A 27,426-nucleotide genomic window follows, 5' to 3' on the forward strand; every position below is an offset into this window, starting at 1 on the left:
GAGAGACCTGGAGAGAGAGCCAAGAGTCCAAATAAATTTAGAAAATGTTCATGTTATCCCCATGTCACTAAATTGGTGGTATCTTTTCTGATCTTACAAGTAAAGTAATTTCTAACACTTTAGCAGTGGACCTCAAAGTGTAGCCTAGATCAGCACACACACCACCTGGGGACCATCAGGGATGCAGATTCTTGGCCCTACCTTCTCCTTCAGGGAGGGTTGGGTTGTAGCCATCCTTCTCTCATGGTTTTAGGTAGCACTGCATGAGCTTTACAATGGCTCTGAGAGGCCCTGCTGGGGAGAAATCCCTGTAGTTCTCCCTCTGACAGTCTTCCAGCTCTATATGGCCACATGATACTGTTGTGGCATGAGGTCGGCTAAGTCTCCCAGGAATAGGCTTCGGGGAATGAGAAAGAATACGGGCTGGGAGTCTGGAAAACCCTGGTTTGCATCACCGTTCAGACCCAGTAGTCTGGGCAGGCACAACCTTGTCGCAGCATTGGGGGTTGTGAGCTTTGTATCTGTGCTGAGTTTGAACCTGAGTTCAGAGCAACACTGACCAAGTTGTGGTGCTGACCACCATTGCACTGAGCATTCTGATGGCAAGCACTCACCAGGTGTTACCAATACTGGTCAGGCATGCTTTACGTGTCTTCTTAATGCTCTTTATCACCCTTCCCCACCCTCATCACCATAAAGCTCTTTGATCTGGAGATAGCTGGCCAAATCCAACAATTTCTTCCACCTACCTGCACTCTCAAGTTAAATGCCTTATTTCCTGTAAAGTTTATTGCCTTGCAATCAGGCTTGCTGCCTGCTGCCTGGCCCTGCTAACTACTCAGTGCTTCCTTTTTATGAGAACGAGAGGAACACAAACTCAGGACAGTCAGGACACACTTGTAGCTGCTCACACGATGAGGTGGAGCATCAGCACTCCAGCCCACACGCCACTGGGGTCACACAGTTTAAAGGCTGGTGGGCTATCTAGCTCCCTGCATCGATATCCACTTTCCTGCCTCTAGATTTAAATAAGAGGCTCCAGTTATGCTAAACAAGGTAACAACACAGGCCTGGACACAGCGGAGCCTGGGAAAGTAACCTATTGTCTCTGAATCATAGATCTTCACCTGTAAGTGGATTTGGTAAAATTCACCTTACCAGGCAACAGTCTTTGTGAATTAAACAAAGACTCTGACAGTGTGAACATGGTGTTTGGCATACAGCAAACACTTAATCAGCGTGGAAATGGAATCTGCCCATCCTCCTAGGTAGAGTGGCCATCCACATTGTCCCGAATTATCAGGGTCCATTTTGGTTCAACCATTCACTGATCACATAGCTACTACCTGGGTGCTGACTACCTCTATCTGTGGCTCCTGCTGCAGATACTGAGCTGAATGAGAATTCAGCAGCTGCGTGACAAATTCACTAATTATACAATTAGTTATTGAGTTAACATTGCGGCTATGGCACGGAAGAAGTTTGTATTCCAGTGCCAACCCAAGCCAGCCCAATCAGGGCTTTCCTCCACGTGCCCCACTTATTTTCTGGCTGGGGTTCTACCCTCTACTGGGTGGATATTGTTGTTCAATACCTCTGAAGTGTGAGAAATATATCCCAAGGTTAATGTAAGCAAGTGCTAAGATTTTAGGCCACCTTCTCCCCAGGGTCACACATTCTCAGATCAGCATCTCTCTTGGGAAGGGCAAGTTGGAAAGTCACAACTAGTCATGGGATTTCCTTCTAAAAATTGGGCTTCTCCGGAATTTCTACTTTAAGAAAAGGGAGCTATCTGAGGCCAGATAGAGAACAGGATTGGGGAGGGGAAGTGGAGCCCAGTTTATGAAATATGGTAACTAGGTCTAATCTTTTAAGTCCTCGGGATGTTTATCCCAAGAAATGAATCTTTTAAATATCACCATTGCATCAACAGAAAACATTTCTCTTTTGATCTTAGAATCTGAAGCTGACGGTGTGAAGCACTAGTTCCTGGGGGGCAGTCCCAGGCTGCTGGCAAGATACAGCTACAGACAGAAGACACATGGGGAGCCCAGGACCAGCCCTCTCGTGTGGTAGCAGCAGCATTCTTGGGCTGACTCTTCCCTGGGTTGTCTAGCTCATTGGTGAGGCAAGTGGTTCATGGAAGGACCCATACATTGGGTCTTTTGTCTCCAAATGTCAAACAGCAGCCAATGAGGCCACCTGTCTGATGGGTGGGGAGAACCAAAGGTAGAAGGAGCCTGAGAGCTGCAAATGTGGTGAGCATGAGCACATACGTACCAGGCTCAGCTAGCCTCGCAAGCAGTGTAAGACACAGCAGTCTGTGGGGCAGAAGTGTCTCCCACTTGTTTGCCTTCCTGGGGCTCAGCTGACAATGCAAACCAACCAGCATTTGAGTGATGAATGGACAGACACGCTGGCTTTCCAGGAACCTCCCCACTGACCTCTCTGGCCTTGAGTACCCCACTCCCCCACATAACACTGTCACTCACACAGGACAATTTTGACTCCTTTGACTGCACCACGTTCTCCCAACCTTAGGTCACTTTTGCACATGTGTACCCCCTTAGTGGGGAGCACATCATCCCCTCAAAGCCTATAGGCATGGATGATCCCTTGCTATTCTTCATGCTGCAGCGAGCCCCTCAGCACCTTCTTAAATCCTGTACTTGACCCCAAATGTGGTTAGATGCCCTTGCTTTGAGCTTGTCTGTGCCCTCCACTGGACTGTGAGCCTTCCAAGGCAGTGACCTTATTTTCCAGGCACAGTGCCTAGCACAGAGTGTGAACAAATACCTGCTGAAGGCACAAGTGCTTGAGTCAGTGAACCCCTTGAGTCAGGGCCTGACCCAAGGCCCTGACAACGCATGCAGCCCTGGACTCAGGCCATTTCAGCCATGCCAGAGACACAGAGGACACTTACGTATTCCACTTCCTTGGCTGGGTCACCGAGGCTGCCATTGGTGGTGGGTGCTGTGGTCGCTGCACCCTCTGGCTTGTCCTGGTTCTTCCCCTCCTCCTTGGGCAAGCCACCCTGTCCTGGCAGGGCCACTTCGCCCACTCCCAGGGCCTCGCTCTTATATTGCTTGACAAATTCTTCCATCGCTTTCAGCTCATTCTCCAAGAGTCCACGGCAGCGGGAGGGGTCCTGGTCGTAGATGGGGAGCTGGTGCATGAGCTGGTGGCGGCGGTAGTAGGCTCCCTCGGTTCCAGTCACTGGCTGCCGCTCCTTGGGGATGAGCTCCATGTACTGCAGGCCCTGGTGGGGAGGGGACAGGCTCACATAGGTGGGGGTCTGAAGCACCCATCTAAGATGCACAACACATGCAGCGTCTTTCAATGTTATTAGCAACCACAACTACTATCATCAATTTTGAGACTTAATGTACTTTTTCTTTCAAATTTCAAAAGCAATACCTACCCACTGTTACAAATAAGAAAACACAGATGAAAAGAAAGAATATAAAGGTAATCAGGCACTTTCTAGCTGTGTATACAAGAGAGGTTGTACATCTTCCTAGATGGTGACAGTGACAGCGCCATGCAAGGCTGTCTCAGAGTTGGTCACATGCACATAGGATGCAAGCTCTTTACTATGTACATGTTATCTCTGATTGGAAAAAACATTTAAATAATTCTGCTTCACTGGCCACAGCAGTGGCTTGATAATGACCTGTGTGTAATCATCACAGTATTTCCTATGTATTAAAACTTATTTGAATGCTGTTTTCTGTGTGTATGTGTAGGAGTGTGTATGTACGTGTATGTGATTTAAAATGAGCCTTCTACCTCTAGGTGCCATTTCTGGATGGTTGTCAGAGCCCATGTTCATGCTGTAGGCAAGAGAAGTCTTCTGTGGCAGTGTTGGGATGGAACCTGGGATCTCACATGCCTGGCAAGTGCTTTGCATTCTCATCCCGAGTACCTGGCTATATCTCTTCTTGCCAACAATCCTTAGTACTATACTACTACTTATCTTCCAAACACTTTGGAAGGCAAGGGAAAGAGAAAGCTGACATTATATTTTTATCACAATATGAAGAAAGATTTTTTGCTTTATTCTCTGACTTATAAGTGTGGCAATTATTCTAAGTCTGCTTTGAGCATCAATGAAAACTTGCTACTTTTCTGATTTTTATTTGGTTGTCTTTCTGTTTTGAAACTGGCCTTAAGCTCATGACCCTCCTGCCTTAGCCTCCCAAGTGCTGAGATTACAGGCATGTTCCACCAAGCCTTCTGGATGGGCTACTTCAGCACCTCTTTTCTGGTATCCTTTGTGGGAAGGTAGCCAGCTGAGAAAACCCTCACCATGTAATGGCCACAGTAAAGCAAAGTGACTGGCTCTTGTGCCACCATGAGACTGTCTTCTCACTAGCTCTACAGATGTGTTTAATTTGTCCTTCCACTCACTGCTTCCTGGGGAATAGCCTTCTCTCATCTTTCCTGTTCTTCAAGCAGCATTGTACACTTTGGCCACGTCCCTTTCCTTATCTTTTTCAGGTACATTAGAGCTCACCCTCTTAATAAGAACATCAATCCCCAGAGGGCGGGCAATGTTCTCTTTTGCTAGTTAGAGTAAAGGCTCTGGACAGTGTGACTAAAGCCACAACTTCTTTGTGCACGGGTCAAATGAGGAGCGTAAAACCCAGATAGGTTGTAGGACTCAGTAATAGATCTCTAGCAGCTAAACCATGCATGTTACTGGTTTTTCTCTCTCCTTTGCTCCCCATTTGTGACTTTTCTGTTTCAACTGACTGCAGCCAGACACACCAGATGTGGACTTCAAAACTGTCTTTCTGTGCTGACATGGTGTGTGATCATACAGTCTCTGTGAATGCAGATTCTCAAGCACCAGCCTCCAGTCAAGATCTCAGCACAGCAGGGGTGTGGCATCCAGGGAACTGCACGCTGACCAAGAGGCAGGGGCTCTGAAGCACAAATTTGGCCCGAGGACATCACCCATGCCACTGCTACGTATAAGTTTTGGAGGTTCCCATCTGTCATTAGGCTGACCCACTGCATTTATGCCTTTAGGGACAAGAAATGCATGAGCTAAACCAGCTGTGAGCCCAGGCAGGGATGTGAGGCAAGGCTAGTGTAGGACCACTCATGGCTTCGGCAGTTTGCAAAACCTAGGGACATTCCGGGAAGAAATGTGGTGAGTCCCATCAACACAAAGAGGCACATAAATCAGCGCATGCTCTGCCCAAAGCTGTAGCCACAGGTTCCTGGCCCAGTTTAAGGTGTGCATCATGGATTTGCTGGCTTTGCCATGTGCGTCTTGTTCCCTTAAGAGCAATATTTTTGCTTCATTTCCCTCATAGGAAATAGTTCTAATTTTTGGCGGAACCGGGGATTGAACTCAGACCCTTGTGCCTGCCAGGGATGCGCTTACTCTACTGAGCCATCTCCCAGGCCCAATAGTTCTAATTTTTAAAAAGTCAACGTAGTTTAAATTTCTTAGAAAAGTGTAGATCAGTATGGGAGTAAAGTAGTTTGTAGTTTATTAACTTTCAAACATTCAAAAGCAACTTCTAAGAGTAGAATGGACAAAATCTCAAGTCCATGTCCCACTTCCACATTGATGCGACCGGTGAACTCACAGACAACTATTCTATTTGGTGTTTTTTTTTTTTTTTTAATAAACAGAGATCCGTCTGAGTTGGGGGGAGGTTAGGGGAGATGCAGGCCTGGGCCACATCTCAGTGTGAGCAGCTGAGCAGTAGACTATTTAGTCCGGACAGCTGATTTCCACTTCTGTACCTACTCCTGACCTTGGCTCCACCACCAGGTTGCAGGACCCTCCCTCATCCTGAGCAGCCACTGCTGTGTTGATGTTTTATGAACCTATGTCTCCTTTGTTGGGACTCAATTTACTTTAGAAATATGGGAATCAACATGGAAATTCACACTAACAATCTTAACAAGCAGCCCCAACTATTGTGTGATTGTAGGCAGTGAGATGCTGCTTTGGACTTCAGTGTACCCCAGAGGTCCATGTGTTCAAGACTTGGTCTCCATAGTAGAGCCACTGGTAGGTGGTGGACCATTTCAAAGGTGGGGCCTGGTGGGAGGAAGTTTGGTCAGAGGTGGGGTGTATTACCAGGGAACAGTGGAACCTCAGGCTCCTCTCACTAGTTAGCCCTTTTTGGTTTCCTCGGCAGGATGAGACAAGCAGCTCTGTACCCTTTTCATCCCCTTGCTGGTTGTTGCCAGGGTCAGTACCCAAGGAAGGAGCTTGAAGTATATATAGGAACTTGAGTGGGCACCAGGCTGGCCAGTATCTCACTAACTCCAAGTACTGGACATAGCTCTGGGCACAGGTTGATTCAGGGCATAAAGGAATAATCGTTTTCCTATAAAACACTTCACTCCCCTGCTTCAGTGGTATTCAGAATGATAGTAATGGCTAACACTAAGATAGTGCTTCCTATGCTTTAATTAAATCAATTCATTTACCTCTCACCTAGGAGGAAGATACTAATGCTACCCCTGGAGAAACTGGCACAGACTGGAGCACAGAGAGGTTAAATGACCACTCCAAGGTCACCCAACTAACATGCAGCAGAGACAGCCTTGAACCCAGCAGCTTGGGTCTCAAGCACTCCTCTGCTGTGTCACTTGGTGCCAGGATCACTGCTTCCCGGGACACATCTGTTCCTCTGGCCTTTGAGGACCACCCATCCTCCATCACTGCTCACCTTTTTATATAAACACTGAGTTAGAGCTCCTGGAGCAGCAGTCCAGCCAGCCAGCCACTTAATGATCTTCACAGTCATAGCTCTGTGCCAGCCCTGAGCATCTGTGTGGATCGGCACCTGGCCAGGACCCAGAAAAGGGAGATTTCCCTATTGCAGCTCAAAACCCCACTGATGCGCTGAGTCGCCACAGTCAAGGGCACTGTGAGCACAGCAATGCCTGGCTGGTCTGGGACTCCTGGCATCTCTTAAGACATACTTACATCTCAAGATGTCCTTCCACACGGCCCTCCAGGCCATCACTGTCCCCAATATGGGTGGGTTTCAGCAGCAGTCTGTGCTTGCTCTGACTCTGAGGAGAATACTCAGGTATTTCCCCTGGAAGTGGAGCAAGGTCAGGCTTCCCAAAGGTCTTCCCAAAGACCAGCGGTCTTCTCAGACCAGCTGGGAAGACTGGGACTTAAGTTTGTTTTAAGGCCCTTTCTGAATTGTCTGGAGTTATGTGGGATATTCATGGTGGAAAGGTTTAGGATTCTCTTTGTGTCAGGAGAGAAATGAAAAGTTGGAAGAGCAAAGCATCAGGCCCAGGGCTGTGTTCCCTGGGCTCAGGGCTCAGCCCAGGCTGAAGCCTTCACTACCTGATTCTCCTTCTGCTGTCAGACAAGGAGGAGCTAAATGGGCTTCATCCATAGGCCACCCCCAGTCAGCAGTGCCCAAGGGCTCTCCCAAGAGACTGGCTCTGATTGATCAGTAGCATCTGCCATGGGTGCAGGCAAAAGGTGCAGTGTGGTGACCCTGATCATGCTGCAATTAAAAGCTCATGGGGAAGTTAGTGGGATGGGAGAGCTGGCTAGTCTCGGAAACATGGCTCACCCAGGCAGTGCAGCTGCAGGGCAGATGTGGGGCTTGCAACAGTCAGGAGGTTTTACGAGCCAGCAGTAATCACCGCCCAGTGATGCCTCCCTGATTAGACCGGGGCGGCAGTTTGGCCTCTTCTCCAGCCCATCCCAGATGCCTACAGTCAGCTCTTTTTATGAGTGCTTAGTTTTCACTGACGTTGTGGAGACCCACTTGATAGTTTCCCCAGACTGGGTGCTGGAATCAGGGGCCACCTTCTAAATCACCTGGTGGGTCACCACTCTGCCCCACCCTCTGCGGCCCAGGCTCAGCCTGCCTGAGCTGTGCAGGGCCACTGAGCTTTCTCTGCTTCCTTACGTGTAAGACAACTCCTACCACATGGGTGGTTGAGCTCACTGATGCTGCAGTACTTAAACTGTGCTTTATGTTTTTTAAAAAGTATAATTTAATTTTTAAAATCCTCTCTTCACACTCTATCTAGGAGGGTTCCCCCATTGTCCCCTTAAGTGATAGCTTAGAAGTGTGCTTGTCACACTCCTAGTGCTGAAGAACCAAGGTGGTTCTGGTCTGTGATCCCCTGCAGAACTGTCTGCACAACAAGATGCAGCTTGTGCCTTCTGAGAGCCCTCATGAGTCTGTAGAGTCCTCATCTCACACACCTGGATTCCACAGCGCCACATACTTTCCCCGGCGTCCACTTGCAGTGTCTGTACTTTCCTCCTCCTGCACAGCAGGGAGCGCTTTGGGGAACAGTTGCAGTCTTCCCACTGCACTTAGTCTCTTGCCGGAGGATAACGCTGGATCTGTATGCCTCCCACGTGCCCTGCTGCTATGCATGGACCTGCAGCGTTCCCCAGATGTCCTCCAATAAAAGTGTTTTTCCCCACAGTGGCACTCTTGGGAGGCAGGGGGACTCTTAAGAATCTTCTGCTCTCTGATGATATGCCCTTAAAGGGGAGTGTGGAATCCTGATCTCTTCCCCTTTTCTCTCTTTGCTTTTACCTGAGGTGTTTTTGTTCTGCTCATTGCCCCTGTTGTAATGTGCTGCCCACCACAGGCTCCAAAGTAACAGCGTCTGAAGGCCATGAACCAGGGCCTACAGCACTATGAGCTAAATAAACCTTCGATTTTCCTAACTTGATTTTCTCAAGTCTTTCAGGAGAGACTTGATTTTCTCAAGTATTTTGGAACAATGATGGAAAACAGAGAAACAAGCCTGTACTGTTCTAGGTGCTAGGATGTCATGATGTGACAGGGGCCTGTAATCCTGCCTTTACATCACTCCAGTGTGAATGAAGATGCATAAGGTAATTACTGCTTGCAATAAAAGCTCCCAAAGAAATGGAAAAAAAGTCGACGTGACAGTGCATGCATGTCATTCCAGCAATGAGGGAGCTGGAAGCAGGAGGACTGCAAGCTCAAGTCCTGGCTGAGCCACTTAGCAAGACTCTGTATCAAACTTAAAAACCAAAAGGCTGAAGGATGTAGCTTAGTAGCAGAGCATTCTGGGTTCAATCCCCATGGCTGCCCCCAAAAGAAATAAATGGAAAGAAAGACCATGTGGGAAGATGTGTAGTATCTATGTTAAATCAGGTTACCAGGGAAGGCCAGCTGACACCTGCCTGCCATAGGTCCTAGCCACTGAGAGCAGGGAAAGAACAGTGCTAGTACAGGGAGTGAGAGCTAGTACAAGTGAGAGCCCCTGAGGAGGACAAAAGTATGGCACGTGTTAGAATGGAGGGAAGAAGTCAGTATGTTGTGCTGTCTTGAATGACAGGGGAGTCACAGGAACCATAGAAGGAGCCTACAGGAAGAGGTCCATCTAGGACTCCACAGGGTCTGCTTCTCTTTCAGGAGAGACTCCATGAAATTCTAGGCTTCCATCTCTAACACTGTGGAGCTTTCTTGTTTTTGTTATCAAATCTCATCATTCTCTAGAAATTACCCAGCTCCTTGCTATTCCGAATGTGACTAGAGCCAGTCACATCAGAGGCACCTGGAAGTCTGTCAGGCATGCTGAGTCCCAGGAGTGCCCTAAACCTACTGGGTGCTCTTGAGCGAGCTCTCCGGATGATCTTTACACACAGTGAGGTCTGAGGAGCTGTAGGCTGGTGCCTTGGCTCATGAAGGTGTCCGCAGGCAGAGCCACCTGGAAAGTCATCCATAATGGTCCCATTGGGTCCTCTGGACTCTGCAGTATGGAGCTCCAGACTCAGCAAGAAGAATAAGCTTGGTTCTCCCTTCTGGTACCCTGAGGCTTCACTTCTAGGAAGGAGAGAGGTCTTTTCTGCTCTCCCAAAGGCTGCTGGAGTGTATTACTTAGGCCCCTCTGTGGGGAAAGAACTATCTCACAGACAGAGAAAAGCACTCTGAATTCTGAGTGATTAAGGATCCCCTGGTCAGCAGTGAAGGGTCCAGAGGAATGGTGAATGTCCCTGTCCCAAACTGGATAACTGAGGCTTGGGGAGTCTTTGCTTCAGTGTTACATGATGCAGGAGCTGAAAGTAAGGCCACCCTAACCATTTTTGTAACTCTTCCCTCTTACCACCTTGCCACTGAAATTCAGGAACCCTTAACACAGCTAATATTTACAAAGGCAAGAAAATAATCCCTGGACTGGAAAAAGCTCTTACCAGTTTCTGGGTGACTCCAGGGGGGGCCCACTCATAGGTGATGGTATCAAAGGTGGGGTCTTTCCCGGTGGCAATGGGGTTTGTCATGATCATTCGGTTCCTCTTGTAAATGCGGATGCCATCCCCACCTTTCACCCGGGCAGTGAGGGTAGAATACTTGGAATCCATCAGCAAGCGGCCAATTTTCCGATCATCTTCAAGGTCAGAGGTTAGGCAGTGGTCTTCCTGGCTGCATTTGCATGACTTGCATATTTTCCTGGGGGTTAGGGAGGGATAGGAACAAGTGAGATGGGCCTCCAGGAGTGAAACACTGCCGGGTCAGCCTGTGTCCCTCCAAAGCAAGCTTACAAATTACCTTTGCTAACTCAGAAAGGCAAGCAGCAGACAGATGATAGCCTGAGACAAAAGACTTTTGTGATCAGGGACTCTGTCTATCAGTCTATCTGTAGGGGATGCATCACATAAACCTTACCTGAGAAGTTTGCATTGCGTCGCAAAGGCTAATTCTTTCTTTACTGAAGCTCTACCTCTACCACTGTAGCTTCTGCAGCCTGGAGCTTGAATCTGGCCCACAGCCTGCTTTTTGTAAATAAACTTTTATTGGAACCCATTCATGCTCATTCATTTACACACCGTATATGGTTGCTTTGGAGCTAGAATGACAGAACTGGTAGTTAACAATCTGGCGCAAAAAGCTTAAAACGTGGCCTTTACCACAAGAAATTTGCTGACACCTATCCTAAATAATTATTAACATTGTCTCCCAAGATTCATAAACCTCTGAACTCCAGCAGCCTTAAATGCTTTAAAATGCACCGAGAAGTGAGAACCCAGTGGGAATTTTCTTCAAGAAATAGTGGAAAGAGCTCAGAGGGAAGGGAGCAAGTTGATAAAAGCCCTCCAGCTGGAGAGATGAATGTCTACTGGGAAAGCTTCCTCAGGAGGCTGGAAAAAGAAACATATCTTGGGGAAAGTTCAAGTTCACTTGAAAGCCTGACTCATCTCTCTGACAATTAAAAGCAAAAAGTGTTTGGCTGCTTTGTGTCATGCTGTTAAGGTTTAGAAATCCAGAGGTCTATAGCGTTAGAGGAAAACGTCCCCGCCCCCTCTGGCCTGTCACCATAGGCCAGCTGTGCTACATCTCAGATCCTCCAGGGCAGCCAGGGCGTGCGACAGAAGGGCTTGTTAACTAAAGTGAGTGGGGTCAAGACCAACCACAGGCAGAGGATGGTCAGGCAAGGGGGGCCTCTGCAGTTGTACTACCACTGCACAGAAGGTAAGTCCCAAAGAGACGGCCTTGGTTTTCTCTCCTACACTTAGGAATACTCAGATCACATATCACGAGTACCAACTATGGAGCTAGCAGAGGCTGCTTGGATGGTCTGCATCAGTGATTCCTCAATCTAGATCACTTCTATCCTAGGATGGAAGTAGCAATATCTGGAGATATTTGTGGTCATCCCAGGAAGGATGGAGGGTGCTCCGAGTATAAGAGAAGAAACTCAAAGCAACCTCTAAGCTTGCTGATAGGACAGATGAATAAAAGAAAAGCAGTTGGGAACTGTAACAGGAAGCAGGCTAAGGCTTGACCGTGACAGATACATGTGGTCTGGGGTGGTTCTGGCCCAAGCAGCCTGGCAGGATGTTAGCAAGTGACACACAGACAAGGGCTCTGCACTTGACAGTCATGAGTGGGGAGGCAGTGGCTAATGAAAGCTGAACACTTCAGCACGAGGCTACTCCTTGTCTTTGGTACACCAATGTGTAGTATGGCATCTCTTAGGCATCTAGAGAACCTTGCCATTAGGTTGGCATTCAGTGAACAGCAATGTGAGAAACATTAAGGCCCCTGATCTCGAGCATTCAAACAACAAAAGATAGACGACCCTAAAGGCGGCCACTGCAGGACAAAAGCAAGAAGTCTTCTTTTCAATCTCCCAGGAAGGGGATACCTGTTCAGAAACCTGGGGCTCTTTATTCATGATCAGTATCCTCTTGCCTCTCTCTTCCATAGAGAAAGACAAAGACATTGCTAGAGGGTGCAGAAGCAGCAGCACCAGAGTAGCAGAAGAGGGAAAAGAAAGGCAGACAGGAAAGCCCAGAGTAGGAGGACCCAGCAGCCCTGACTCAAGCCCTCTGTGTGCTGCCTGCCCTTCTGTCTTCCCTACACCTGCCATATATGAAACTGGATGAGACAACTTCCCTGTGTTCTTGTGGTGAGTGTAGAATTTCAGGATGCTGTTAGAGACTCTGGGAATGCAAAACATTCAAATGGAAAATGCTAACAAATATAAGATGTTCTTGGAGATTGCACCCACCTTAATTCTCCCCTTATTCATACTCTTCATGTTTCCAGACACATTACCAGGACTTTATAAATGAGAAGAACATGCTGCCCACTTGAGCCTATCTTCTTCCAGGGATCTAGATTGCTCAGAACACAGATGCATTCCAAAAGAGCCCCTATAGCATGAGGTGTCCATGGCTGCAACCTTAATTCACAGCCTGGAATTGGATTTTGTGCTTTAATGGTCACTGGAGGGATTTTCCTATTAAACGAGGCTGGCTGATACTACCATAGGCAGCTAAGTTAGACCCAAATTAATATACAGGCAGAGAGGAACTGAACTCTCAAAGAAGGCAATAAAGAGATCGGAATTGTGGCTGGAGGTACATCTGAAGAAGGTCAGGCCTCAAAATAGAGAGGCGGTGGCCAGACTTACCTGCCTTGTAAGCCACACAGTTACTTAGAATTATTCTGTAATTACCAACAGCTGATCCAGGAAGTTCAGCTCGGCATCAGTCACCCAGGCGGGTGGTCAGAACGTCTGAATCCCTCCCTTCCCTGAAATGCCTCAATGTCCCTTGCTCTGTGACCCATTTCCCTATTGGACCAATATTAGATGCACAGCTATACTTGTAATCCTACAGGTTGATTACAGTTTGACCCATGTTGAACCCACACTGGGTAACTGTGGCATTTATATAAATTACTGCTGATAGAGGGCCTTGGAGGCAATCTACTTGGGACCCCTCCTTTCTCTTAGAAACTGCCTCTTAAGAGCTATCTCTCAAACCTTTCTGACTCTTAACTTCCACTGTTCCTCCACTGTTCTTTCATTTTTTTTTTTTCTAGAACCGGGGATTGAACTCAGGCCCTTGTACTTGCCAGGCAAGTGCTTATTCTACTGAGCCATCTTCCAGGCCCTCCACTGTTGAAATTCACTCTCTGATTTTAGGAGACATCAACTCAGCACACCTGACATCGAACAGGTTGGGAGTTGTATGTCTCCTGTATCAGTATGTTGGGCTTTTCAATACCTTTCAAACAACTGATGGTATGAAAACTCAACCATGGGGATCTCCAACAGGGTTTCCCACTAAGGTTCTGTAATGTTCCTGCTTCTACAGGGACTGAATTTAAGTTCCTGTCAGCACTGTTGCAACCAAAGATGACATTTGTTATGTAGGACCTATAACCTGCAGTCTGTATTTCTCAAAGAGAAATTCACTTGCTGTTCAAAGCGTCTGCAAGATGACAGGCTAATGCAGGGCTTAAAATGCTAAGAGATTTCTGCTCCTAGTCATGAATAACAGGGTCAAGAGCTTTCTCCCTTATAAACAACTAGAGAACTAGCCAAAGTATATTAAATGACCATTTTCAGATGTTGACAAATGAGTGGCCTGGGACTGTGTTCCCTGACAAAAGGGGAAATACTTAATGTATCTTGGTGGGTACATTTAGGAAGCATCTTCTCCCTTTCTCATAAAGTTTACAACGAGGCCTCCAGGCTACGTTCAGAGAGCTCAGGAGAAATCAACAGTGTTGGAAACCCTGGCAAAAACATTTAGGACTCAAGGTTTAAATGATAGGTGAGTGGATCTCCTTCAAGGCAGAGGAGCTAAAATCATGCAAATAGAAATACAGAGAATTTTCTAGTGTGTTCTAGTTGTAGAAGTCAATTTGCACTGGATGGGTTAGGTAAACTTGAAGGTCCTTTCTTATCCAGAAGACCATGTGAGCTCCTCTGAGAATAAAGACTTTCAAGAAATGGAGTCAAAGAATAGTCTCCTGCTCTAAAAGCTCAGCATACCATATTTCAGAACAGTGAAGCATGGGATTGTGTTTCTTGCAGATCTGAGTTTAAATCCTACTGTTTAGTAACTGTTTGTTATCCACTCTCAGTATCTTGATCTATAAAATGGAGACACTGTTGTAGGCAACTAAATTAGATAAAAATATTATAGGCAGTCAGACAGGGCCAGGCCCTCAAGGAGACTGCACAGAAGAGAAGATATGTTGTAACTATGAGAGAGATGGATGCTCATGCTGTGGGCCAGACCTAAAGACCAAAGATTGAACAAATGCTGACCTCCCTAAAAATAAATGTCTGGGATTGATCATCACCTTGAGGAAGCCAGGAAGAATCATTAATTCAACCAGCCGGTTATTGGATAAACTCCTGTTCTATATTCATGCCCACTTGCTACATGACTCACTTCCCCATTTAGTTCTGGATTTAATCAATTTTACCTGAGCAATGGTGCTTGTAATCGCATTGGATGACCATAGTTTTGTCTCACCTCATGCCCACCTAAGCGAGTTCCCATGTTCTCCACCTTAGATGTACCTCACTTTATGGTTTTCCTCCATAAAAGTCCCTGGAAGAGACAGCTTCCCTGGGGCAACCTGCTCAGGCCCCCTTTCTTTCCCTCTCTCAGACAGAAGCTTTCTTTCCCCAATAAATATATTCTGCTCTTAACTTCTGTTCCTAAAATTCATTCTTCAGTTTTAGAGAACATGAACTCATCCCAGATACTTTTCAGGTTGGGAGTTTCATTTTCCCTATATTAATACTAACAATCATACTGCTTAGGGTTATTTCTATATAAAGATGTCACTCAGTGCATGTGACATTTTTATATTTGCCATTTCACCGTGCAGCATCTTGGAGAAAACAGTTCTGAACTTTGACCCCCTACCAAGTGCCCAAGGGACATTATGGCATTGACAAAATAAGATCTTTGCTTCAATTCTCCCACAAAGCTTAGGCTCCCTCTCTCAGGGTAGCAAGGACAGTAACATTCCAGGGGATACTGTACACATAGGTGCTAGTGTGAATAATGCCAGGGTATTGTGCCGTGTGGCAGGCTCAGCCTTATTGTCAGACAACTAGGTTATAAAAGAAAGAAAGAAAGAAAAAGAAAAAGAGAAAACCTCTGCAAATCCAGATGGCTCCTATGGCCCTCCTGTGTAAATATGAGTATCATCCTGGGACTTAAACGATTGTGACAAAATGATTTTTCCTTCTATCCCAGGGGTACTCTTAGATCAGGACCCATCCATAGGGGTGACAGTGCAGTGGGGTGAGATCAAGCCCCGTCATTAAATCCAAGGGGAGATGGTGCTACCCAAAGACAGCCCTGACCATCTACACCTTCCCACAGTAAACCTGGCTGTGCCCAGCTGGTGGCTTCCTCTTTGAGGTGGTCTCAGAGCTGCACTCCCCTACACCCTTCTCAATTGCATCCAGCGGGAGAGCTCTCCCTCCAGGGCTGCTACATGTGCATCCTAAGAAGCCCCAGCACAGGAAGGAACATACAGTTTTTCCAGAAAAGACAGCCAAGAAATGAAGGCAGGCAGAGCACTCTTACACACACACACACACACACACACACACACACACACACACACACACGTACTCACCCACACATGCACACACACACACAATCCATTACCTCCATGAATGTGGCTCGAAGCCTGAACAGGTTCCCTTGCATCTCAAGCAAGCCACACTTCTTGCTGACTGCTGCTGGCCCAGGGACATCTGGAAAAGGACAGAAAAGAGGGTGTTTTCCTTTCAAAAGTCTTGGAAGAGAGAATGCTTGACCTCTAATAAAAGACTTTGCATAACAGCAAAGGGACTGTGTGGGGTTCAAAGGACGGGAGATCAATAAGCTATCACTGTTTACCAGGAACAAAGGACTGCCAGAAATGGGGCTAAAGGGGACTTAATGTAGAAGGATGAGTCCTTCCCAATAAAAATGCAACTGGGGCCCTCCTATCCTCCAGGGCAGTCAAAGAATATTGAGGCTGGCAGGGAAGGCTCCACAGTGAGCTTTCTCCTTTCCCCACTCACGCTCTCACTTGTCACAGGAATGGAATCTTTCCTTCTCTTCCTCATTTAGTTCTGATTTATTGATAGCATGCAATTAAGCCAAAGCTACAGGCACAAACAAATGTATATGCTGCCAAATGTTTATGGCTAAAGGAATAACTTAAGAATTTGGCCAACGCACTAAAAATCTCATGAGCATTCAGCAATCTCCTTTGGAAGAACAACACACAGGACAGTTTGATTATTCCTTAACACCCAAAGGTAACTAAAGTGCATTTGGTTGCTCCTACTGTGTTTACTCCCAAACATTTTGCAAACAGGGTCTTCAAATGTGTCTTCCAGGACTGTGCCAAAAATGTAGACCCTTCTTCCCTACCCCAGCCCTTCTGAGTCAGAATCTGCATAACAAAGTTCCTTAGAGATGCATATTACAGTAGCACTGAGGATATGATGGGTCAGTGTGCCCATCTGTGGGCTGAGAAATGCCTAACTCCCCACTGTGGGTGAGGGTACAGAGGATTTAGTTCCAGGACACACATCTATGATGCTCTGATCAGAATCAGGGCACAGTCTACCAGTAATGTAAAGGAATAAGCTCTTCACTCAACAAGTGCACTGAATCACTTCCTGTTTAGTTAGCATCCACTACATACTAGGCACAGGGATATAAGATTAGGTGGACCCTAAAAGAACTCTGTTAAGGCCAGTGAGCAGAGAGTAGGAAACACAAACTCACCTTGGGACTTGGCAGTGAGGGTGAGGGAAGGGAAACTTACTGTGTAAGAGCAAGGCATTGACTTTGGAGACTAACAATCTTGGACTACAAGTTTAGTTTCTTGGTTGTGCGCAGCTTATTGGTTGCATGACCTTTGACAAACTGAACCTCAGTTTCTTTGCCCACCAATGAGTATAGAGATAATATATGCAAAATACTAGACAATATTAGGCATGAAAAGAGCCATTATTTTGGTGGTAGACTTCAGAAGCACTGAAAGGTATTAAAAGAAAACCTATGGAAGTACAGGGGGGACATTTAGAGGAGGGGACCTTGGATTGGGGCTGTATAGGATGGACAGGCAGTAGTGGGAAGAGCAGATGCCTCATAGAAGTACGACAGTAGGTGAGGACCAAAGAGTAGATAGACACAGAGGGTAGGACTCGCTGAGCAGAGCACACTCTTTGGGATATTACTAGTTTACTATTTGCTAATAAGGGGAAATATTAAGTAGAGAAACTTGTAAAGCTATCTTTGTTGCCAGTGTTAGAATTCAAAGAAAGATGTAGAGAGAAACCGTTCTTCACCATAGCTCCCTTCCGCACCCCACACTGTGCCATGATAATGCCCGCCCCACGCCTCTGCTCATTACCACTCTTATACCACATTCCCACAAGCAATGCTGTTCTACTTTACACACTCATGGCTCTTGGGAGCAAGGGCATCACTGCCTTTATTTGGAGAGAAGCATATTTATATGTGCAGCTGCTTGGTACTAAATCCACATTAAACATGAGAATTAAGGCTACTCTCATTACGAACTCATTGTCCTACGCTGGGGTATCTTCATTCACAGGTGAAACGGTTGTCCAAGGCTATTAGCCTAGAATGCTGTTCATTTCCACACCTTCTTGGCATTTTGAATTCTACTAGTTGGAATATAGTGCTCTTTCCACACTTAATATTTGATTGATTCCAAGTTTATTTTGGAAGGTACATAATTTATGAACAAGGCCTCATTGTTGGGGTATTTTGGAAACACCCTGAGGTCTGGCAACAGAAAGCTGTGTAGAGCATTTCGTAAGTGGCGCAGCACCCGGCAAGCCTGAGCGGTGTTATTCCTCTAATGAGAGGCTGATTTAGCTATCATCCTGCAGGGGATTAGACCTGACACTTGGCCCAGAGAGCTGCACTGTCTTTCGTCTGCTGGCTCAGGGTCTGCTTTAGACACAGTGACGTAAAGCAGAACAGGCTGCAGAACATCAGACTGTGGTAGGGCCAGCCTCCCGGTGCCGATGCTGGCATTCATGGGCTGTGAGGCTGAAAGAGAGTCATTTATTCATGCAGCCTAAGTATTTCCCTTATAAAATAAGAACACTGGTGTGGGTCAGGGTTATCCAAGCTGTGTTCTGCAGGACACATGTTTTTCTGAGATGGCGTAAAGTGGTTCATGTTGTGGGCAGGAAGAATGATTATGGCATTACACAGTCATATAAAAATGGTGAGCACTGGGTGTGCAAAGCTCCCCAAACTTCACAGTGCCCCCTGTGCTGGAACCAACAGGAAAGGGGTAGAAGCAGGCAGTTGCTCCAAGGAGGGAGACTGCTGGGGTGCACTGTAGCCCCAGCTTTCCCCTGTCTTCTGCTGGACTGAGTCCAGCAACTAGACTTGCTAGTCTTGGTTTCATGTCCTGTGCCGCAGGGATAAAGGACTCCAAGCTGCTCCATGAAATTGCCATGAGGATCAACCAAGATGCTACACGGAACAGACTAAGCTGGCTGTTAGGCACTGTTTGTCCTACTTGCATTACATCAGTTGGAAGGTGGTTTGAGAGATCTTGCAGTAGAAGTTCTCAAAACACTTTCACCCACTTTAACATTCTAGAGGCTAACAGAGGAACTACTTTCCTAACTGCATATGCCGTAGGTGTTTTGACTCTTCACTTTGCTTCTTGGGTGTAAGTATTGCCTCTCTGACTAGATTTTCTTCCAAAGAAAAAGGAAAAACTTCGACAAACATTCCATATCTTACAATTATTAAGGAAGTTAATCCTAACCTTTACTCTTGAGCAATTCTTTAGACAAAACCATTCCTAAGTAGTATGCTGCCCATCACTTGAAGAACACCAACATGAAAAATCCCACAAAAAGGTTGTATATGGTGAGATTTTTGGACTTATGTGCAAACATGAGAAGCATAGAATTCTTTATCCTATTTTTTAAAATATAATCTAATTTTTAAATGTTTTTTTATCATATTAGGTAGGGACTTAAAGTTCAACATATCAATACTTGATGAAAAATACCTGTTCCTTATTATGCCTAAGATGTTTGAAATGCAGTGAGATAGTGAGGTTAAGATTGATAGCCCAAATCGTTTGATAATAACAATAAGCTTTTCTTCTGGATGGTTAACAACCTAAGTTTGCAGACCAAATTAGAGAAAAAGGAAGGATACAAGGAAAGCCAACATTTTGGCCCTAACCTTCTAAGGTCAATTAAGACTCAGGACATATGAGAACTTGTACTGTAACGTCATGTACCTCGGTAGTGTCTCAAATTTTCTGATCAAGAAGATTATGGGGCCAAAGAGGAAAGTGATCGATGACGTAGAGTGTGCCTAAGGAGAGTCACATGGGGAGAAGACACTCTCTCAGGCTTTCACAGAGAGCACATTGGCCAAGCAATGGCCGTGACTCATCCACATGGCTGCACTGATGAAGGTTCTACAATCTGAGGTACAGGATCTCAGGACAAATCCTGAGGGCATTTCACTGACCTTCTCAGACCAAAAAGCTACAACTCTTGTTGCATAGGTCCTGCTTTACCTTGGTCTTAACCATCCAGTAGAAAAGTATGAAGTCGAAATATAGGAAATAAAGCCATGCTGTTAAGTTGAGCTGTGGGGGACTCAGGTCAATAATTTCTGACATTGCCAGTTAAATATAAGACCCAATGCTATTATAGGCTACTGGACTCTTTTAGAATATTTTGCTGAGTTTACACACCTATAATATTCAATAACGGAACTTAGAAAAAATGGGGTATACCGATGAATGTCCATTTTGTATCTGTGTATTCAAAGAGGTTGGGATGGATATATAGTTGCATTCTCTTAATGAATAGAATGATTTGTTCTAATGGTGTTTGTAAATAGGATCAAAAGTCCGCATCTTGTACAGCAATTAACCACTAAGAAGAATATATGCAGTGTATTATTTGTTGAAACTGTCCTTCCGATTTGATTTGAAACTGTCTCATTGCTATCTGTTTGTCAATAAAACTTTGAAAAAAAAAAAGAAAAAAAAATAAATAAATGTAATAAATAAAAATAAATAAATATTAAAAAAAAAAAAAGAAAAATCCCACAAAAGAAATGGTGTTGGAGGTGTGATCTCACTGGGCCTAGACATCAAAGGAAACACAGAGGCAGGAACAGTTGGCCACAGCTTCCATCCCACGAGTGGAATGGTTTTCACAGCAGCAAAAATCCATAGACAGAAAAAGAAATGATCTTGTAAGGCAGAAATAGATTGGTCCTTCGGGTCCCACTGGCAGCCACCCTCCTGGCTGTCTGCTTAACACAGCCAAGGCTTTGTTCACTGTGGGCCCTCTGTCCAGGAGCCACACAGTCCCTCTGCCTTCAACTCATAGAAAGTGATGATCTGTTTATTGAGAAAGGGAAAATTTCAGCCATGAACAGCTCTAAACAAGACCCTCTGTTTTATAAACAGCGGGCTTCTATTGACAGACAGTATCCCATCTCCCACTGTCTCCCAGTAGCTGAGGACAGAACTGGTTTAGAGGAACCATCATTTAGAAAAAGTTTTTTTTTTTTTTTTTTTAAACTTTTTGCTATTGTTGTTTTTGGCGGTACTGGAAATTGAATTCAGGACCCTGCACTTGCCAGGCAAGTATTTATGCTACTGAGCTATCTCCCCAGCCCAGAAAATGTTTTCTCAGAATGCAGCAGCTAATCTGTCCTTTTTCCTGGGTAGAGTGAAAAACATGTTCTGACAATTTTCTTTGGCTTAGGTTGGTAGGATGTGGTTCATCTGATATTGTCAAGAAAATGGACCATGTCAGAGACTTCAAAGGACTCAGATCAGCCTGGGAGGCCATGGGGATGCAAGGAGCATACCTAGTTGAGGGAACCTTTCTCCTTTAAACCTTGCCTTAGGGTAAAACCCAGGGGAGTCTTAAAAGGTGGGTGGGGGTGTCACCAAGAACAACACAGCACAGAGAAGAGGAGAAACTTAAATGGCAATAATAGTGTGAAGCATAGGGATGCATACAGGATATAGAATTAGAAAGTAAGGCTATGTCCAGCTCAGCTTCTTCCTAATTATGTGACTCAGATTCCACCTCTAAAAAGATAGATTATTCCTGACATTTTTAAAAATCTCAATGAGGCTGCTATAAGTACCTTGTAAGCATAAAAGTTGTCTACCAAATGAAGTATTTAATTTTGTTTTAAAAATTATTTAGAACTTTGAAATAATGCAGAAAGGTATATGGCACATTCCTTCACTGCCTTTGGTGACAATATGACATTGGTTTCCCTCTGCACCCAAGGGTTAGCTAGAAAAAATTCACTTTGCTTTGCTCCAAGGTATGGAGTTCCCCATTACTTTGTAGTTCTTAGTCCAGTGGAGATAAAAAAAACATCTGTCCTTTTGAAAAAGATAATTCCTGAGGTCATGGTTTATTACTCTGCAGGACAGTGACTAGTTCTATAGCTAAGACATTGATCTTATCCTAATATTAAATTGCCTATAAAGACATAGCTCTCCACAGGGTTCTTGAAGTAGCCTACAAGACTTTTGAATAGGTTCTTTCATTAAAGAGTACATAAAATATTTGATAAGTTTTATTTTATCTTTTATGAGTCATGACCCTTTTGAAAGCTGTATCCTGGCATTAGCCCATGCCCTCATGACTAGCTAGAAGTTTGCTTTGTAAGGCGGTGTCTACAAAATTGACAGAATTCTATTTCATGGGGATTTGGCTCTAATGGGGAAGTTCTGTACTCATAGATGTTATTAAAGATTACTGGCCAACATTTTTTTTTTTTTTTTTTGCTTAAAAACATTTTCACTCCTAGGGTTTCCAAGAGAAAGCAGAGTGAGAGTAGAGGTGGCTTGGTTGGAGATCTGTACATAAAAAATGATCTTGAAACTGTCCTACTACCATAAACAACCCCAGTAATGAGTTTGAGAGTCTCCGTGGTGATTTTTCTTCCTTAGCCACCTGCTGTTTAACAACTATGGCCACCTGTGAAGTACAGTTATTATTGCTAGCCAACAGCTGACAAATGACCTTTAGTCTGAGAAGGGGAAGGGGAACCATTTAGCATGGTCCCAATTGAAGTCCCCCTGAAGAAGGGGTCTCTTAAGTCAGCCCTTACCCTGTATTGGTCTTTAGTCCAAAATGTGCTTTCTTTCTCAGTGATTCTAATAATAGCCAGGAGTTATAAAGTACTTCTTTTTGCATCAGGTACACACATTATCATGATATTCCATGTAAATATCTCACAATCTTATGAGAAATAGATTTCCATTAACATCATTTTCAGGTGACAGTACAGAGGCCTGGAGAGTTTAAGCATCTTTTTAAAGATCCAGTGGCTTTTAAGGGGTAGAGCCAGGATGTGACATCAGGCAGGTCTTACTTTAAAGCTGTGCTCTTCTCCCATCTGCCCTAGCACTTTCCACCAGGTCTTGCTCTTGATAGTCTATACAACATTCTTTATGTCATTTGGTTTTCACAGTGATCCTGGGAAGTAGGCACACTGTACTTTGCTCATGAGAAAAAGTGCCTCAAACTGACATTTGCTACTGAGGACATAATTCATACTTGTATTTATGGACTCCAGATCCAATGACTTCCTGCCATACCATAAGTTTCCAGATCCCAGGGAGCCCCCAATGAGCCTCTGGTCATCCAGGTTCAAAGAGAAGTTTTCTTTGGGGGTGATAGGTCCTGGAAGGATTGGGGCAGGGAGGAGTACTACAGGGTCCAGACACGCATTGGTCCCAGGGTTTCTAGCACCCACTCTTGTTCTGCCCAATAAACTGAAGTGTAGACGTGCCAGGCAACCAAAAGACTTCAAGTGAAAATGGAGAAAAGTGGTCAAGGGAAGTGAATTAGAACCGCAGGAATGTTTGTGGGAGAAAAACATTCCAGCCTTCATTTCAATTCATTTACCCCTTCCCGGAAGCCTGAAAAGACCACAGTTTGCAAATGATTTATATCAAACCGGGGAAGCTAGAGCCCAACTGGGACCCAAGTTGTGAAAGTGACTAGACACAGTGCTAGTGTAGGGCTACATTTTGAAAACCCCTTTCTAGCAACTGTTACTACTTCAAAAATCTTACAAGAACAATCATGATCACTAAGGCACAAATCATTTCATGTTTAAGTCCACAGTGAAATTAGGAGCATTCCTTATTCTGAAGTTATGGTGTACTCCTTTAAAAGAATAGGGTTGTGAAAGATTAAATGTGATGTCTTTGGGTTCCTCTGATAGGATTCACCTCATCTGTCCTAATTTGCCTATTTATATTTCCATATTATCTACCATTTCTCCCCAGAGTCTCTTTCCAGCTACCAGAGACTCTTGAGGACCTCAAAACACTCTCAAGACTTTTACTCATGCTCGTGTAAACCTGAGAGTGCTTCAACCCCATATCCCTTTAGGGACAGCTTAACTCCTACAGTTTGCAAAATAGAAACAGCAGCTATCACAAGTATTGCCACAAGGCTCTCCATATCCCAAGTCCTACATTCATGAATACAACTCACCTTGAATCAAAAATCTTAAAAGAATAAAGTTGTGTCTGTACAAAATATGTAGACTTTTTATTATCCCCCAAACCATACAGTATAGCAACTATTTACACAGCACTTACATTGTATTAGGTATAAGTAACCTAGAGAAAAATTATACAGGAGGATGTATACTGGTTAGATGTGACATAACACCACTTTATATCAGGAATTCAAGCATCTACAGATTTGGGTGTGCAAGGTGCTCCTGGAACCAATCCCCTTAGATACTGAATTATAGCTATCGTGGGATTTGTGGTTTCCCTGACACTGTGCTAATCCCAAGCTTGTGCAAATGCTTCCACCCCTTGAGGCAGATGGTTCTCAAGGCGTAGCCTCCTAGCAGGAGCAGTGTCCATAGCAACAGCACTTGGGATTTGTTAGCATTACAGAGTCTCTGGGCCTCACCCAGACCTGTGAAGTCACACATTGTGCCAGAGCCTTGCCAGAGATGTTCCAAACCTCCAGGTGATTTTTGAAATGAAAGTGTAAGACTCAATGCCATACTTTTGGGATACACAACAACTTACATTTATTAAAAGCTTTATTAAAAGCTAACTGGCTGTCTAGATTTGCCTGTGTCTACTTGATGCTTGAATGTAGGTTTTTTAGTATGAAAACAGAATCCAGGGACAAAGCAGTATAGAGTTGGTCTCTGTAATTCATTAATCTTCCAAGGGGGTTCAAATTGAAGTTGTAGAGTTTGGTTTGAACAGGGCATTCCTAAATTCTGAAATCCACATTTTAACTTAGCCAAGGATGCTAGAGCTCTATGCAAGGAAGCCTTTTCCAGATATTTTAGAGATTTTGTGCTTTTTGCCTAAATAACTCACCTGAATGTAGGATTACAATGTAGACAGTGGTAGGAAGAAGAAACAGAACATCTGCAACTGCACTTTAGTAGGGGGTCAGCCTGGCCTGGGAGTGTGTGGAGGACACTATGTCCCCAGTTATTCAGACACTCTGTCAGCATAAAAGTCACCTGGGACCTAGTTCAAGTGGAAATTCTGGTTCAGTAAGTCTTTGGTGAAGCTGATATTTCATAGCTCTATCAACTCCCTTGGGGAAGGCAATGCTGCTAGTCCAGGGTCCGTGCTTTGAATAGCAAGGGTCTACATTAATGGTTCCCAAGTTTCACTACACATTAGAATCCCCTGGGGATTCTAAATCCCAATTGAATCCCAGGCCAATTTAACCTCCATTTCTAGGTGTAGGTTATAGGCATCAAGATTTTGGAAACTTCTTAGACAAAGTATTCCAACATGCAAACAAGTTTCAAATCCACTTGGGCTCACTGGTGTGCATTTACCTGCTCTAACCTAGACCCTAGGGCTTCCAGCTCACTGCCTTCATGACTGTCCTGAACTCTGGCACACTGTTGGTGGGAATAGAGACTGGTACAGTCATTATGGAAAACAGTCAATGTTCTTCCCAGATTAAAAATAGGGGCGCACATACTTAGAGATGAGAGTAGTGCCGCCACTGAGCTCAGCTAAATAAAACACTTTTAAGTTGAGTCTGGTTTTTGATTTTTGGGTTACAACATTTGGGGGCTCATCTGGGATTCCTCCAATGGGGGAACCACCCCTGGACTCAACCCTCAGAACTTCTCCATCTCGGAGGAATTTTTGACTGGTGCCTCATCATCCAGTTCAGGCCATTTGCTGAGTCAATTTTGACCTGCCTGTCCATCCAGATCAGATCATCTACATACAAGTCTGGATTGACCTCATCTAGGATCCATCCACCTGGATCAAGAAATTTATCAAGGCCGTGGACCACCACCCTACGCACCCCCCCTCCTTGGCCCCCTTAGCTCCTCCAAAGAAATCTCCTCTCCTCCCCCGTCCATCTCCTTATCACCCTTTCAGGATCCCCCTCCTAGTCCCCCAAAGGACTCAGAGCTGACATCCTCCACTGTCCGTTGCTGACCCCTCTTCCCAGAATTGTCTTCAGAAATCTGGGACACCCTGACCAGGTCCTTTACATTCAGTCTTGGATTGATCTTCTCAATGACCCCCTGAAATGACTCAAGGTTTGCCATTCTGGACACTGTTCCCAGACAACTGGCCAATTCCACCTGGTCGCACTGGCAGTTCCAACTGATAAGCAGCTGTGACCCCCGAACATCAACCCTCAGAACCTGCTTATTCTGCCTGCTACCCAGTACAAAGATAAATTCATTATGCAGTTGTTAAAATGTTGGTTGAAATGTGTTGATAAATCTAAGCTAAAACATGGAAATGTTAAAAGATTATGATATTTCTTTAATAGGACATTTTATGACTATTTTGTACTTGTATATGTTGCATTTGAACTGAATGCTAAATGTACTGGTATTCCTTGCTTGACTTTAGACAATACAGCTAGAGATAAGTTTTGACTTAAAGCCTTTACTGTAGGATGCTTAGGTAATCTTGTTCAGGTTTTTAAAATATTCCTTATAGAACTTGGACAAACAGTGGTTACTCTGCCAGCTAGTGAATGCTCTTAGAGCAGCTGCCACTGTTTGAAGCAGAGGACAGGTTTCCCCAGCCGTCTTTTTGTGAATCCCCATTGAAGCCTATGGCTGATGGAATGTTGACCAGAGAAACTGCTGGATTCCTTTCTGGAGACATCTCTGGTTATGTGGGCCAAAAGAAACCGGGAATACCTAAGGGGTTAAGGCGCCATACCCGACGGTTCCTTGGAGGAAAACTGGCTCCTGACCACTGAAAGCTCTCCACTTACCTATTGTACTTTTTCTTTCTGCCAGTACACTAGGAATTCTACCTGAGCTTTTCAGTAGAACAAGTTAATGATTCACTCTTTCAGAAATAAGGCTGAGACAGCTTGCAATAGTGGTTATCAGGGGAAGCTTACATCTGCTTTATGAGTTAAATAAGAGTAAGATGTTTGCCAGGTGTATTGTGTTTTTAACAGTATGTAAAATGTGGTGCTAGATGATAATAAATTTCACCTGTGAGCTTAAGGTTAACTCTTGTTTGGTTGCTAAAAATATTTGCCTAGGTGATTAGATGAATACCTTTTTATGCAACGGTTATACTTCCTTCTTAAGACTCCTGTCACCAGAACAGTAGTCTTATGTTCAGATTTTGTTTGCCTTAAAAAAGTTATTCTAGTATTAAAATGTAGGTGTGGGCTACAGGAAAACCAGGCAGTTCAGATGCCTAAGGCTGCTTCCTGACCTTGGGAGCCTGAGGATAAGATAGCCTTAATCCCAGCCTTGCCCACCATTACTAAACCTAAGGTTTTCCTCTATTTGCCTTGCAAAAGGGTGGGCCTCTAAGCCAAGCCCCTGCAAGGCTACACCCATCCTTAGCTGAGTTTATGCAGGGATAATATCTTTTAAAAATAGAGAGTTTAGAACTTCAAAAAAAATAGGGCAGACATACCTATCTATATCTATATCTATATCTATATCATCTATATCTATGTCTTAAAGAGACAGCTGTGCTCCTATGACTATTGCAGCATAATTCTCAATAGCCAAGATAAGGAAACAACCTAAATGTCTGTCAACGGGTAAATAAGTAGTTATATGCTGTTGTGGCTGGCATGGAATCTTGAACTAAT

General features: G+C 44.8%; 1 protein-coding gene across 2 annotated transcripts in view; it reads right to left on the bottom strand.

Moving 5' to 3' along the window:
• Lmcd1 (LIM and cysteine rich domains 1) overlaps positions 1 to 27,426 on the bottom strand; it is a 68,936-nt gene that overhangs the window by 17,360 nt on the left and 24,150 nt on the right. The window contains exons 2-5 of one of the 2 annotated variants that reach the window (XM_023702187.1): positions 15,929 to 16,017; positions 10,190 to 10,445; positions 6,702 to 6,818; positions 2,924 to 3,259 (exon numbers count right to left, since the gene is read on the bottom strand). In XM_023702187.1, the coding sequence (XP_023557955.1) occupies positions 2,924 to 3,259; positions 6,702 to 6,818; positions 10,190 to 10,445; positions 15,929 to 16,017 (798 nt within the window). The remainder of the gene's footprint in view (positions 1 to 2,923; positions 3,260 to 6,701; positions 6,819 to 10,189; positions 10,446 to 15,928; positions 16,018 to 27,426) is intronic. The other variant, XM_023702188.1, reaches the window with a different exon arrangement.

This window comes from Octodon degus, unplaced genomic scaffold (assembly GCF_000260255.1).
Source record: "Octodon degus isolate 3935 unplaced genomic scaffold, OctDeg1.0 scaffold00147, whole genome shotgun sequence".
NCBI lineage: Eukaryota > Metazoa > Chordata > Mammalia > Rodentia > Octodontidae > Octodon > Octodon degus.